Below are 12,898 nucleotides of genomic sequence, written 5' to 3' on the forward strand. Positions count from 1 at the left end.
CAATGGAATCGTTTAAATATTGTTCCAATCACCTCTTGCATAGCACGGGTGAGGTTACCTGTATCATATGCATGTGTATAAATTTTAACAACATTAGTTCCTTTTTGAATTCGCAAAAATTAAATCCTTTCTGATTTCAACATTTTTTTAAAAAAATTCAACACTCTCTATTTCAACACTCTCTTTAGTTAGCATCTAATCAGCGGTACAAAACGTGCAATCACTATTTTTATCCAAAACAGATGGCCCGAGCCAATACTACAACATCAAATCTGAATAATCACCAATTTGAAAGCAGCGTCGTTACTCAGCAGCTCGTCCGCAGCAGCTCGTCCGCAGCATCTTACCTGCTAGTGCCCAACCAGCTCGTCGCTCAGCAGCCGAGACGCAGCACTTGCCCTCGCCAATCACCTGAATCCAGCTTCCAGCCGCCGCTGCCTCGCCTGCTTCCGGCTGCCGCTGGCGGGCTGAGTCCTGAGTGACGGCGTCGTTTGTTGGGTCACGACGAGCAGATGAAACAACGATGCTACACGTACGGAATTTTCCTACGGACCAGAGTTACGGACGCGACGTGGTTCAGTTTCATTGGTAAACCTGGATTGGTTGTTCCGATTTTTCCGCATCCATATTCACGATTGATTGCCACGTACGTCCGTAAGTTTTATCTGTGAGAAATCCTCCCGTAACTCTAGCATTATTGCAGAGGAAAAGACCAGGGAACACGAGATATGCGACGGGCGAGGATAACACAAGGTAACAAGGCTGAGATTTGGTCGGTGCGGTTATCATTAGACAGCCATTCTACCAGATTCCACCAATTTTTTGGAATGGGTGAATTCTGAATCTAAGGGTTATATTGTCTTTTTAGGAACCAGTTGGTTCCATCCTTCTCCAGAACCAAACACATGAACGGGTTCGAAGGATGAAACGGTTCCATTACATTTCACTCCGTTCTAGAACTAAATACACCCTTAATGGCTGACACGTCTACAATGGATGAATGGGTGAAGGCGTGATACAAGGAACAACACGACCTTATCTTGCAAGAAATGAGAACACCATCGGCGAGTTCTACACCGCCCATGACAAGTTCTACACCAACGGTGACATTAGATACCCTAGAGGCGCATTCGAGGCAGTGCCAGACGGTGTATGGAGGGTGGCTCGAGATGTTCTTATCATCTCCCCTGGCTGAACGGGTATTACGCTTTACCAATGGCGACTGCCTATTTCCTGTGAATTATATCCTTCCAGTGGCCATCTTTTTCTTTCTGCCAGAGTAGATGAGCTTGGAGTGTGTAATCATTAATCCGCTTCCATTTCTTGCCTCGGCCATCAAAGACAGTGAGTGAGCTGTGGTAGAGAAATTGAGACAGCTATAGTCACCGGGTGCCCGCTATTGGAGACGAGTTCTGACGATTCATGAGTATATGGCCCCATTCTATTGTAGAAAAGACACTCTTCACTTGGAAGGCTTGGGCATAGATTGGATGTATAGGTTTAGGCGTTTAGCACCTAATGCTTTTCATTCTTTGTCTAGGTTTGGAGGAGTCCATGAGAAGCATGTAACCATCATGTCACGTCTCTTTATGGCGGTGACCAGAACCTCCAATATGTGTGCTGTAGTGGCAGCAGATACGTACTACATAAGTCATCAGTACCATGACCTACTAGTAGTTATGCACAAGGACAAGACCAGCAAAAGGGAGGGCAATCAGTACAAAATGAAGTTGCTTGCTCCTCTGGGTATATGCATGATTTGAAGTTTGGTAGATGGTGGTGGTAGGTCAATTTTAAGCCTCACCAACAGTTAAGGATTTAAGGTACCATCCTCACACGAAGGGAAATGTTTCAGCAGAAATTAAAAGGGACAGACGAGCCAAATGCTGCTGCTTCGTACACAAACGTACACAACTCAACATGTTTAACTTAGCAAGGATCTTTATCAAGTGGCACACGTGATAAGCAATTTCAAAACAATCTTTAGAACTTAGGAGGGATCTTTTATCTTATATGGCATGTCTCATGCATGAGCATAAATATATGAAGCGTGTTCCAGCTAATTTTAAGTCAAGAACAGCAAGATGACACCACATCCTAAACAACTGCAGTACTGCACCATCAATGAATCCAGATGCAAAAATATGCGAACAATTGGACAGTAAAGGCATAAGGCAAATGCATTCTTTTCTCTGTAATTTATGCAAACTTTAAGCCAGAACCTTTTGAGTTCAGCAAGTGATAGCCACACCAGTATGCAAGGTTGCAGTCAATAAAAGCATCTGAAGAAACTTGAGGTTGCTAAAAGAAGATACCAGTCTCAACTAAGTGACGTTCAGTACACCTTTACATATGTGCACAAGCAGGAACCTGCCTGCACAAAGATGTGCTACATTAGTCTTTCTCCCTGGAAAACGGATGAAAAGTCACTTGGGTATGGTAACTGAAGGTGAGCTGAGTTAACCAATATGTGCAGAAGCAGGAACCTTGCTTCTGACTAAACAAGTAGAGTCCCAACTCAGAATGCCAGAACTGTGTCATGGCAAAAAGAACACAGATGAATCATTCAGTTTGCCAAAGAACATTAGGATTTCCAGGTCACTGTTTGTCAGAAAGCAGAACTTGTCATACTGCACGAATCATAGGGAAAATTGCTTGTAAAATTTCAAAAAGTTGAAAATTCTATTACGAAACAATACAACATGTTTAATTCATTCATCTAAAGCTACAAGTCATCACTAACAACTAGGCAGGAGCTTCACAGTTCGAAATCCCTCATGTTGCCTTGCGCCTTCACATCTGAAGACAACATATATCCGTTCCTTTTTGCGCAGTCTCTGTCAGAAATCCAGAAGTGCATAATCCATCAGACAGCAGCAACAAAGAAAATGTTGTAGGCGGTAACTAAAATCTGTATATGACTACTGTTACACAAAACCAAATACAAAGCAAAAAAAAATCTTGTCGGTAGCTAATAGTACAAGACATACGTCAAGTGAAAAACGTATCCTGTGACACGCCTTTTCTGATCTATGGCATGTTTGTAGCAAATGGCCATTACATTACTACTAAAGTATTGCCAAAAGTAAACTTTAAGTAATCAGATGACAGCAAGCAACAATACCTATTGTACACCACATGTGATTCCTACTCCAGAAATTCTTCCATGAGACCCTATGATAAGTTAAGCAAAATCTTATTCACACCAGGAACATACAGAATGGAAGATCAAGAATCTTATTCATGGAGTAACAGGTAGCAAACCTGTGATATAAATTGTTCTGCATCTGTGCGCCTTAGGAAATGAAGTGAGTTCTTTGTCAACGATATGGAATGGTCGCCAAGAGATACTTCACCAATGTCCTCCAGCACTCGAACCTGGATATAAGGATCCTTGGGGGGTACCATGTCCTATGAAAATTAAACAGTTATTCTGATATCTGTGTTTCGTCCTCAAAAGGTATATCATATAGGAAAGATCCATACCACCGTTAAATCTATATCCATTTCTGATATGTAGGACTTAATGGCTGTAGAGTGGTTCTTGAAGTACTCTTTCTCCGAAAAATGGAGCTTTTCTTGTATTTCATGAGGAAGCACAGGACCAATTTTCCATCTAAAACTCTGAATAGTTTCTGCTCGGTTGTACCTATTTGGATAGGAAAAATCGGGTTCATCATGTGCAATCACCATGAAAAAGAGAGGAAACACAAGTTTGCACAGACGTGAAACTAAATTCTGTACATGTAAGCCATGAGGCATCTTTTGTTACGGAGAAGTGAAAGATGGTGGATAGCTGCACCATAGTGGTCCTCATTTCTTGTTGTTTCAATGTCTAGGTTTTGCTCCACCATTTTTCTGTCACAAGCACAAAACAGATCAGGCATTTGTAAGCCGTGCTGGTGTGGAATTTAATCTAGCTCTTTTATCTTACTGGCGATTGTTACTCGCAAGTCAAAGTTAGATGAAGATATTCAAAATTCTAAATAGCATGGAAGTTACCTGATCAATGACTGAAACTGTGCATTGTGCTCATTGCACTCTCTAATGACCTGGTCAAATACATCGTTCTGCACATTCCATGTAGCAACAAGTTAGGGATTGGCATATTAAACATTAAACAAAGTAAAAGGAAATTTTGCTACTCCCAAAGCATACTGCCCAAAAAGTATCAGTATGCAGTGTTGTGTCTACAGCCCAAGTGTCATGCTAAAGATGTCCTGCCACAGCAATTTACCAGACCTGCACCTAATTACTGAACATTTTAAAGGTGATATCATTGAATTCAGTATGATGAACCAGCATGTGCCGACTAACACTATTGAAGGAAGAGGCCTAGAGTTTTCAGAGTAAACAGAGATCACTTCAGAAATGGCATCAACTTCGCAAGCAAGACCAGAAGGCGGGTCAGTAAGAGTTGTACTGAGGCTCTACGCAATTCAGATGCTGGTGTTAAGTAGTAGTATAAACTATACAGCTTCTAAAATAAAATTACTCTCAGAGAAAATCTTCACTGACAAGATTGGACGAAATTATGCTTCTAATACAAAAGCAAAGACTGGACAGACACTATGGTTTATCTGGAGACCCAGTGCTAAACACATGGTCAGAAGCCGCGTGTAGTACTAACTAACTCTGTAAGCCAGGCCGCAAAGCCAAATCGGTACCTACTTGCACGGGTGCTTTGTTCAACAAGGACGCTAGCACATAGCAATTCCCACCAGGATGCCAAATCCACAGCATATAAATTCAATTTCGTCCATATATACACCTAACATAAACAGATCAAGCAAAACTGGTCTCTAAGACAGACGAACCGAGGAAACTTGAGCACCGTCCACCCGGATACCGAACTAGGAGGTGCGAGTGGGTATGGAGAGAGTAGGAGGAGAATTACGTTGAAGACCACGAGCTGGCCGGGCTCGCAGGCGTCGAGCTCCTTGAGCAGCTGCGACGCGCGCCGCCCGTACATCCTGCTGCTCCTCCTCGCCCACGCCCTCCTGCCGCCGCGCGCGACGTGCTCGACGGAATGGCGCTGCGGCACGGGACCGGATCTGCCGCGGCGGGGGGATGGGGCCGGCAGAGGCGGCGGATCGCGCGCGGCGGGCGGTGTGGTGGGGGACTCGGCCGGCTGAGGGGCGCGAGCGGTGGCGGGAGGGAGGGAGAAGGGGGATTTGGCGTCGCCGCGCGGGAAAATTTTGGTCTACTCGGTTTGGGGGGCGGGAGGACTGAGGAGCGTGGTTTGTTTGGTCGCTTGTGATGGTTTGCCACACCGCGGGTGGGGAAAACGATAAAATCGTGATGGTCCTTGTGAAAGTGTGACTCGTTTTCGTTTCGATCGCATTTTGTCCAACACAACTTTAGTTCATCTCAAGATTTCTAAAAAGGTGAGAAGATAAGCCATATGTGTTGATGCACTTTATGTGTATAGACCACTTATTGGTATAGACTAATCGTGTGTTTGAAAAGGGCTCGTGTAACTTTGAATCTGAATGTTTCACATTCGAGTTTAGCTAGTCACGTTGGCTGGTTAGCTAACCGGTTGAGTGGAGCAAACTCGTTACCTTGGCAAGCCACACCGAGCAAAATCTGGCAAATTCGAGCAAATTTAGCGTGCTACCATATCCACGTATAACAAAGTGGAGTAGGACAATCAGCAAAACTAATGTCATTGCTATCCTTTTGGAGAACCAAATGGTGGTCATATGGCTATGAGATAAAAAAAAATCGAGAGCACGCGGAAAGCGTGCCTTATCTTTATAAAAGAGTGAACATAATAATATACAAGATCAGCACCACGGTACTGAGAACACACACTCCACCCGCCCTCCGTCTAGGCCTACTCTCTCGATATATCTAGTCTCCCTCCTCTCTTGACCCTCTCCCACAGGTGAAAATCATCTCTAATCTGGACCACCATTTGGTCGACCGTCTTATGCTCCCTCGCGTTTCCGAAAGCCCTTGCATTCCGCTGTTTCCAGAGCGTCCATGCCGTGTTGACCACCATGGAGTCAAAGCGCTTCCTATCGATCCTCCTCACTCGCTTGCGGACCTCCGTCCACCATCTCTACGGGTTGCCCGTGAAACCTGGGTTGGCAATCCATAGATCCGCACCGTGTAGCACCCTGCTCCAAACCTGTCTCGCATAAGGGCATCTGACCAAACGTGATCAACGTTATCCTCATCTTGCAGGCATGCATAACATGCATCCGGGGTGCTCCTGCAGACCGTGTCTCGCACTCCTGTCGGACGTCCACAGACGGTATTTCATGGCCAACCAAGCGAGAATCTTGCATTTCATGGGTGAGAAGGAGCCCCACACCGCTCATACTCCATCTAACACTCCCCTGACAAAGCATCTCATAGGTGCACTTTGCCGTGTATGCTCCTGACTTCGCACCTTTCCAAGATATGTGGTCTGGCCTTGAGACGTCACTCTGCACAGTTTCAACTGCCTCCCACAAACTCAGGCATTTCCTCCAAAGCTCGACCGTCATCTCTCCGGTTATGTCATCCATCCAAGCGTCCCCCTTAAAGCCTCCGCCACCATGCGAGTGTTCTTTCTTCTACTGGGTACCTTGGCGAAAACCTCCGGTGCAAGGTCCTCCGCTGTGTATCCACTAATTCATCGGTCTCTCCAAAAATAGGTCAACCGCCCATCCCCCACCCTGAAATTCGCCAGACTCTGGAACACTCCCACCACAAATGGGTCGTTCAGCGCTGGTAGGCCTTGCCAATGCCTCTTCGGATCCGTGCGTCTGAGCCACAGTCATCTCACTCTCAGCGCGAGGCGCTGCAGCCTCAGGTCCTTCACTCCCAACCCCCCCGAACTCCTTTGGTTTACAGATACTCCTCCACGCCACTAGGCACCGACCCCCTTGGACCTCGTCCTTACCCGCCCAAAAGAAAGCTCTTATCCACCTGTTTATGTCCCCCAACAGCCATTCTGGGGCCTCGGCAACCACCATTTGGTGCACCGCTCTGGCCGCGACTACTGAGTTAATCAGTACTAGCCTTCCCTCTCGCCGAATAAGCCCTCTTTGCCACGTCGGCACACACTTGGTCAGTGGCGGACGCAGAAAAAAGTTGAAGGGTGGGCACACCTAATTTTTTTTACGCCTCCGCTAAATGTGATAAATTTTGCTAAATTAGTAACATACATAGCCAATAGATTGCCAACATTGAAGTTCATTACATATATATATATGAAATGTGCAAAATTACAATACAAATAGCTCAAAACATGAAGAAAATCTTACATGATGGATAGCATAAATAGAAAATTACATCACTATGCTATTTCCATGCATCTTCATAATTAATTCTACAATGACAATGGAAACAATAAAATTTGTATAAGATATTGATTGCCATTTTCAATCATATATCATCTATTCTAATTCTACAATCTACACAGATGCTACACACAAATATCAAATGATTCTAATACTAGGCAAAAAAATATTGCCAAATGCAAACAGAAAACTAGGGAAGCAATAACAGACAAGAGAGTCAGAGAGAGCCGGACACGGACAGACGGACTCTCTGTCCAACTCCTACCTGCAGGAGGACGGAGGCGGCGTCCAACGGAGCAGCTCGTCCAGGAAAGAGGAGGAGATCGGCGAAGGCCCGCCCGAGAGGAGGTCGGCGACGACGGCGAGGGTTCGGGCCGTCCGGCGACGGCGAGGAGAAAGGACGGGGAGCGACCTGACCGCGCGAGCCCGCAAGGAGAAGGGGCGGGGATCGACCGCCGTGGCCCGTCGGCCGTTCGCCGGAAGGGAGATCGACCGCCGGCCGCGCCGTCGGGTCTGGAGGCTGGAGCGGTCGAGCGGAGGAGGCCTGGAGGGGATCGACCACGAGTTCGACCTGGATGACTTTCTCCGTTTCACGTGGGTTAGAAATTAAGGATAGTAAAAAAATCTCACAAAATTTGGGGTGGGCCACGGCCCACCCCGCCCACCCAGTAGGTCCGCCCATACACTTGGTAACCTGGTCCAGAAGCGGCTGCCACTCAGCCTTAGACAGAGGCCGGAGTGCCAACTGGAGACCTAGGTACTGAATCAGGAATCTCGCGAGCTCACATCCCAGGATCCGAGGGATCCTCTCTTCCTCTTCATGTGTTCCACGAATCAGTGTGGCCGTCGTTTAGACGCCCGAGGCCTCTCTAAAAAGTCTCCCATAATTTTAATTTGCCATTTAAGGATCAAATGAACTTTGGATGGCCTAATCCATCTTCTCGTAAAACAACGAAGATACTTGCAGTTTAAGAAAAAACTACAAAACGTTTGGGCCGGCCTAGCGAAAGTGTTAAACCCAGCCAGGCCTGCGCTGTGGAGAAACAGCCCAAAAGATTCTTTTTTTAAACCAAGGTAAAAGTTTTACCTCATCCATTAATTAAGCAGAAGGTGTCCGGTTTTTAGGAGAAAATCGAGCAAAAACCTACAAAGACAGTGCCAAGCCCACACCCACCCACACGACGCCGCGAAGGCACACCGAGCCACCCTGGCTCCCCACATAAGCTACACAAATGCGAACCTCGAGTTGGCTTATGCCATACAGATGACTCCCCAAGAAAAGGCCGGTAGCTCCGATTCTGACGACGAGCCGCGGAGAGGAGATGCACAAGACCTGCGCCGAAAAGGACCTTCACCGTCGAACCGCCCCTCGAAGGTCATCGTACATCACCCAAAGGCAGCTTCGACTTCACAGCAAGAGGAGGCCAACCTGAAGACATTCGGACACGTGGGGACGGAGCCGACTAACACGGTCTTGCAACAACCAAATCATGCTCAACGCCATTATCGTTGCCGCCCAAGCCCACCGTTGAGAGTCACTTTATCGCCCAAGCGACCCAAGATCAAGCACCCTCGAAGATGATGAACATTTGGAGCCGCCGCTCCGACATACCGCTGCTCCGTCACGCTCTGCGCCCACCAAGACCACCATGGGCGGAGCCAAGGCCCGGCATGCCCGGGCTAAGCTGGTGATTTCCCCTTAAGTGCTACTCATAAGTGAGGCACTAAACAAGTTTTCGTACGGGGCAAGCACCCAGCAAGCTTATTTTACTTAGACTTAGCCCAGGCTGTAACAATGAACTAGCTCCGCCAATGAAGGCCACCACCTTCCGGGGCCGCCGCCCGACGTACCACCGCTCTCTCTCGAGCTGCAACGTCGCACGAACCGTCCACCCGCAACCCAAACTGCACAGGGCAAAAGGCCGCAGACCACGGACATCACACCAACTCATCCGGCGCCGCCGCCCCGACATAACGTCCGACCGTCCCCTCTAGGACGCGTCCGACCGAGCCGACTGCCCTACCGCCAACACAGCCAAGGTCGCCACCCAAGCCGTGACAAGCCGCATCCCTGCACCATAGAGATGTTGCCACACCGCCTTCCGGGGCCGCCGCCCCGGCTCACAGCCACCTACCCGAGGCCGCCGCCTCGGCATCCTCCAACGCAGACGATAAGGCAACCCAGTCCGGCAAACAAACCATCCTCGCCAAGTGAAGTTCACACCCTCCAAAGACAGTGCAAAAGATACGCACACACATAAGGCAGGGTCAGACGATAGCTCACTGTTGGCTTAAAAACGATAGTTTACTGAATCTGAATCCTCAAATGGCAATGGAGCACACCAGCATGAAATGTTTCAGAATGTGCCAAAGCTGCGAAATTACAAACAACACAAGCGGCTCCATAGATTATTCGGATGCACATCACGATGCTCTTTACCCACACAACCCCAAGCATACATCCTGGTTCACTTCGCTGGCGAACCTAACACTTCTCCTTGACGACTGTCACAGGGCACGACGCGTTCGACAGCACGTAGTTGGTCACACTTCCCAGAAGGATCCTGCAGTATCGCCAGGGAATGAAAGGGTCAGCAAAATGTGAATCAAGGCTAAAACTGTTAGGGGCTATTTGGCGGTGGATGATCAAGTTCTGACATCTGAACACAATGCATACACGGTTTCTTCTGACTTCTGGCTCCTGGATGATTTACTCGTGCACAAATAATGCTCTTTTAGCTAACAACTTGAGATGCAATGGCTGATCAAGAGGGTCTACTGATTTGTTGTAGTAAGCAAGTTAATTTCGACCAAAGCAAGCTTGCTCCTAGCAACACAATGGCATCATAAGTTTTCAGTTATCCCGAATGCATGCCAACAGCTCAAGCCTACAGTGGTACAGTTAATTACCTAATCAAACTACTGTTCGTAATGTGAAACACACAATTAAACCACTGTTCCTAATCTGGAATACATAATTAAATTACTGTTCTGAATGACACTAGGATGTGTGTCCAAGGGTTACTCTGAACTACTGTTCTAATGAAACTACTGTTCTAAATGACACTAGGAGTAAGATGGATCAACTTGTAATTAGTATAAACTACGTTGACATTTCACTTATTGCAAAAACTCACGGCTATAGCGTATAAAAATGAAATTGTGATGATATTTGGATGTGGACACTCTCCTATCAGGATAACTCTAACTTGTCAAGATATGCAACTGAAGTCATATATCTAGAACTAACGAAAGTCAAAAGTCTAGTACTAGTAGTACTTTCTCTGTTAATTCTGAATCTTTCTTCGTGAAGACTTAATTATGCTAGATCTTGAATCGTAGGCAGAAACACTGTACTACTAGCAGACCAACTCTACCTATACATTATTCTGATGATTAAACTCTTACAGAAGAGCAATTTAATCCCCCTCGCGTTTCAGATGGCCGCATAAACAATCCGGCAAGCTACGATGCAGACGACCGCACCTCGTCCAAGTTCATTGTGCAAAGGAAACAGCTTGGTGATCCATGTGGTACTAACTGCTGATTAGCTGTGAGCCCCTATTGTAATTGAAAAGAAAATGCAACTGTATGTCGCATTTCCTGTATTAAAGGCGAAAGGCCCTCCCGGATACAAGTACAGCTCAGTACTGTGATGTGATTGGATGCAATAATTCATTGTAAAGCATGATCCATGCGTGCAATTTTGGGATTGACATTCCTTCCAGCGCAAGGTATAGTGGGTTTACTCCTACAGTATATCGTGGTTTAACTATGTTCCGCGAGGCATTGACTTGGTATGAGGAAGATCGGTTCAAGCAATGCTACTAGTCAGCACATGATTTATACCCAAACTGTGATGACATGAGGATTGGCAATGTGAACCAGAAGACCGTGAGACTGTGACCGAGGGTTCGCAATTCGACTCTTGAGGCGTTATTATAATAGGGATTTGCTAGAACTAAGTTCGTGCTCAAGTCCTACATCATTTGATTTACTTTGTGATTCATGTTATAGTTATCAGTTGCAACATTACTTGCAACTAAGATTTGATGATATCACTTGACCGAGAACGAGTTCTCAGTCGACCGAGAAATAATCACACCCATTATAACATTGTACCTCTGGATGGTGCCGAGGCCGCGGCTGCCCATGACGATGGTGTCGATCCTCTGCTCCTCGACGGCCTCGCAGAGCTTCTCCCTGGCGTCGCCCCAGTAAATCTTGGCCACCACCTTGAGCTGATCGTCAGGCCAAGAACGGAAAGCAAGCAAGTAGCCAGCCAGTCAGTTACTCAGTTCATGAGGTTCCTCCGTTGCTCGATGGATTGGAAACGCATACACACACACGCGTACCTCGAGCTGGCGCGCTGCGGTGTCGAGCATGTCGAGCACCTCGGCGTCGCACTTGACGCCGTAGGTCTGCATCACGGCCGGCTCCCGGAACTCCGACAGAGGGACCAGCGCTGCGGTAACACATGAATCAGTTTCAGGACACTGCAGGGAAGGAGGAGGAGGCGGAGCTCGATCTGCGAGCTAGGATGTGCTTACGGGATCCTGACTTGGCCCAGAGGGCTGCGCGCTTGGCCTCGTCCCCGCTGGAGTGCTGGACGACGAGGACGACGAGGGTGTCGCCCCGGCGGAGCAGGTTCCGGATGGCCCACTCCAGCGCCCTCTTGCTGCTGGCGGAGTAGTCCATGGCCACCCCGATCTTGCGCACCCCGTCTTCGTCCTTGCCGCAGCTGGCCATCGATCCGATCAAACCCGGTGGCTACTTGCTCTTCTCAGTTCTCAGTTGTCACGCGAGGCGAGGTGGTGAATGCTTGTGGGCAGATGAGAGGGAGCGAGACGTGTACTTATTGATGAAGGTCTGAGATCCTGGGTCGGGTTGGTTGGTTGGAACTTGGAAGACGAGCTCGTGGTTTGGGTTTGGTTTGGCTGGCGTGACCACTGAGACCAGAAGGTGGCGCAGGCCTCGCGGCGCGGCGCTCCTGCCTCCTGCCTCGTGCACTGGAATCTTCGCACGTACCGTGTCCGCCTGCGCCCCCCGGGCATCGCGCGCGCCGTACTTGGTGCGGCTGGACATTGACAGGTTGACGTGGAGGCAGATCAGAGCGGAAAACTGTGGATGCCCAGGCATTGGATCGGTGCCCACGCCAGGCTAGCGTCCCGGCGACCGTCCGTCACAAACGGTTGAGACTGTACCGAGGTTTGTTGGGCTTGCGTGTACGAAGGCGTTTTCTTAACCGCGTCTGCTGCGTCACATCTGATCCATGCCGATGGGCCACCATTTCCATTCCATCTCCCTTGCTCCACCGTCCATTGTTGGCTCACCGGCCTTTCACGCTTTCGCCTAAACAGGATAACCACTGCTGACACTGAACCTGAGTAATGGTGATGAGAACGACATGTCACGGATGTCCCTTTAATTCCTCTCGAACAAACAGCTCAGCTACAATTTTTGGCTATTCATGATCCGTATTCATCGTGCAAGCAATGCTGTTTATTAATGGCAAATTCTCTGTTTTATTTTGTTCTGTTCTGTTTTGTCATACACGTGCCTTGACAGGGTATTGTGTCGTGTCATCCGCCAGTCGCAGGCAA

At 47.9% G+C, this 12,898-nt stretch overlaps 2 protein-coding genes across 2 annotated transcripts; both read right to left on the bottom strand.

Annotated features, from left to right (window-relative positions):
- Window positions 1-2,570: 2,570 nt before the first annotated feature.
- On the bottom strand, window positions 2,571-5,231 carry LOC127322488 (uncharacterized). Its single transcript, XM_051351157.2, has 7 exons — window positions 4,898-5,231; window positions 4,003-4,070; window positions 3,745-3,858; window positions 3,487-3,649; window positions 3,265-3,411; window positions 3,125-3,174; window positions 2,571-2,837 (listed from the first exon to the last, which is right to left on the bottom strand). The coding sequence occupies exons 1-6, from the start codon at window positions 4,970-4,972 to the stop codon at window positions 3,148-3,150; spliced, it is 594 nt and encodes a 197-aa protein (XP_051207117.1). The 5' UTR covers window positions 4,973-5,231; the 3' UTR covers window positions 2,571-2,837; window positions 3,125-3,147.
- A 4,350-nt stretch (window positions 5,232-9,581) lies between these two features.
- On the bottom strand, window positions 9,582-12,161 carry LOC127322504 (universal stress protein PHOS32). The gene is made up of 4 exons (XM_051351158.2): window positions 11,846-12,161; window positions 11,651-11,760; window positions 11,418-11,536; window positions 9,582-9,859 (listed from the first exon to the last, which is right to left on the bottom strand). The coding sequence occupies exons 1-4, from the start codon at window positions 12,042-12,044 to the stop codon at window positions 9,781-9,783; spliced, it is 507 nt and encodes a 168-aa protein (XP_051207118.1). The 5' UTR covers window positions 12,045-12,161; the 3' UTR covers window positions 9,582-9,780.
- Between the last annotated feature and the right edge of the window lie 737 nt (window positions 12,162-12,898).

The sequence above is a fragment of the Lolium perenne genome, chromosome 1 (assembly GCF_019359855.2).
Source record: "Lolium perenne isolate Kyuss_39 chromosome 1, Kyuss_2.0, whole genome shotgun sequence".
Taxonomy (NCBI): Eukaryota; Viridiplantae; Streptophyta; class Magnoliopsida; order Poales; family Poaceae; genus Lolium; species Lolium perenne.

Excerpts from the sequence above, each read along its gene's own strand:
- LOC127322488 (XM_051351157.2), bottom strand. The coding sequence starts at position 4,972 with ATGTACGGGCGGCGCGCGTCGCAGCTGCTCAAGGAGCTCGACGCCTGC. Across the intron at positions 3,412-3,486 it reads TGGATATAGATTTAACGGTG|GACATGGTACCCCCCAAGGA; the intron begins GTATGGATCTTT and ends TAATTTTCATAG. Across the intron at positions 3,175-3,264 it reads CAGAACAATTTATATCACAG|GGTCTCATGGAAGAATTTCT; the intron begins GTTTGCTACCTG and ends AACTTATCATAG.
- LOC127322504 (XM_051351158.2), bottom strand. The coding sequence starts at position 12,044 with ATGGCCAGCTGCGGCAAGGACGAAGACGGGGTGCGCAAGATCGGGGTG. Across the intron at positions 11,761-11,845 it reads CTGGGCCAAGTCAGGATCCC|CGCTGGTCCCTCTGTCGGAG; the intron begins GTAAGCACATCC and ends GTGTTACCGCAG. Across the intron at positions 11,537-11,650 it reads CCGCAGCGCGCCAGCTCGAG|CTCAAGGTGGTGGCCAAGAT; the intron begins GTACGCGTGTGT and ends CCTGACGATCAG.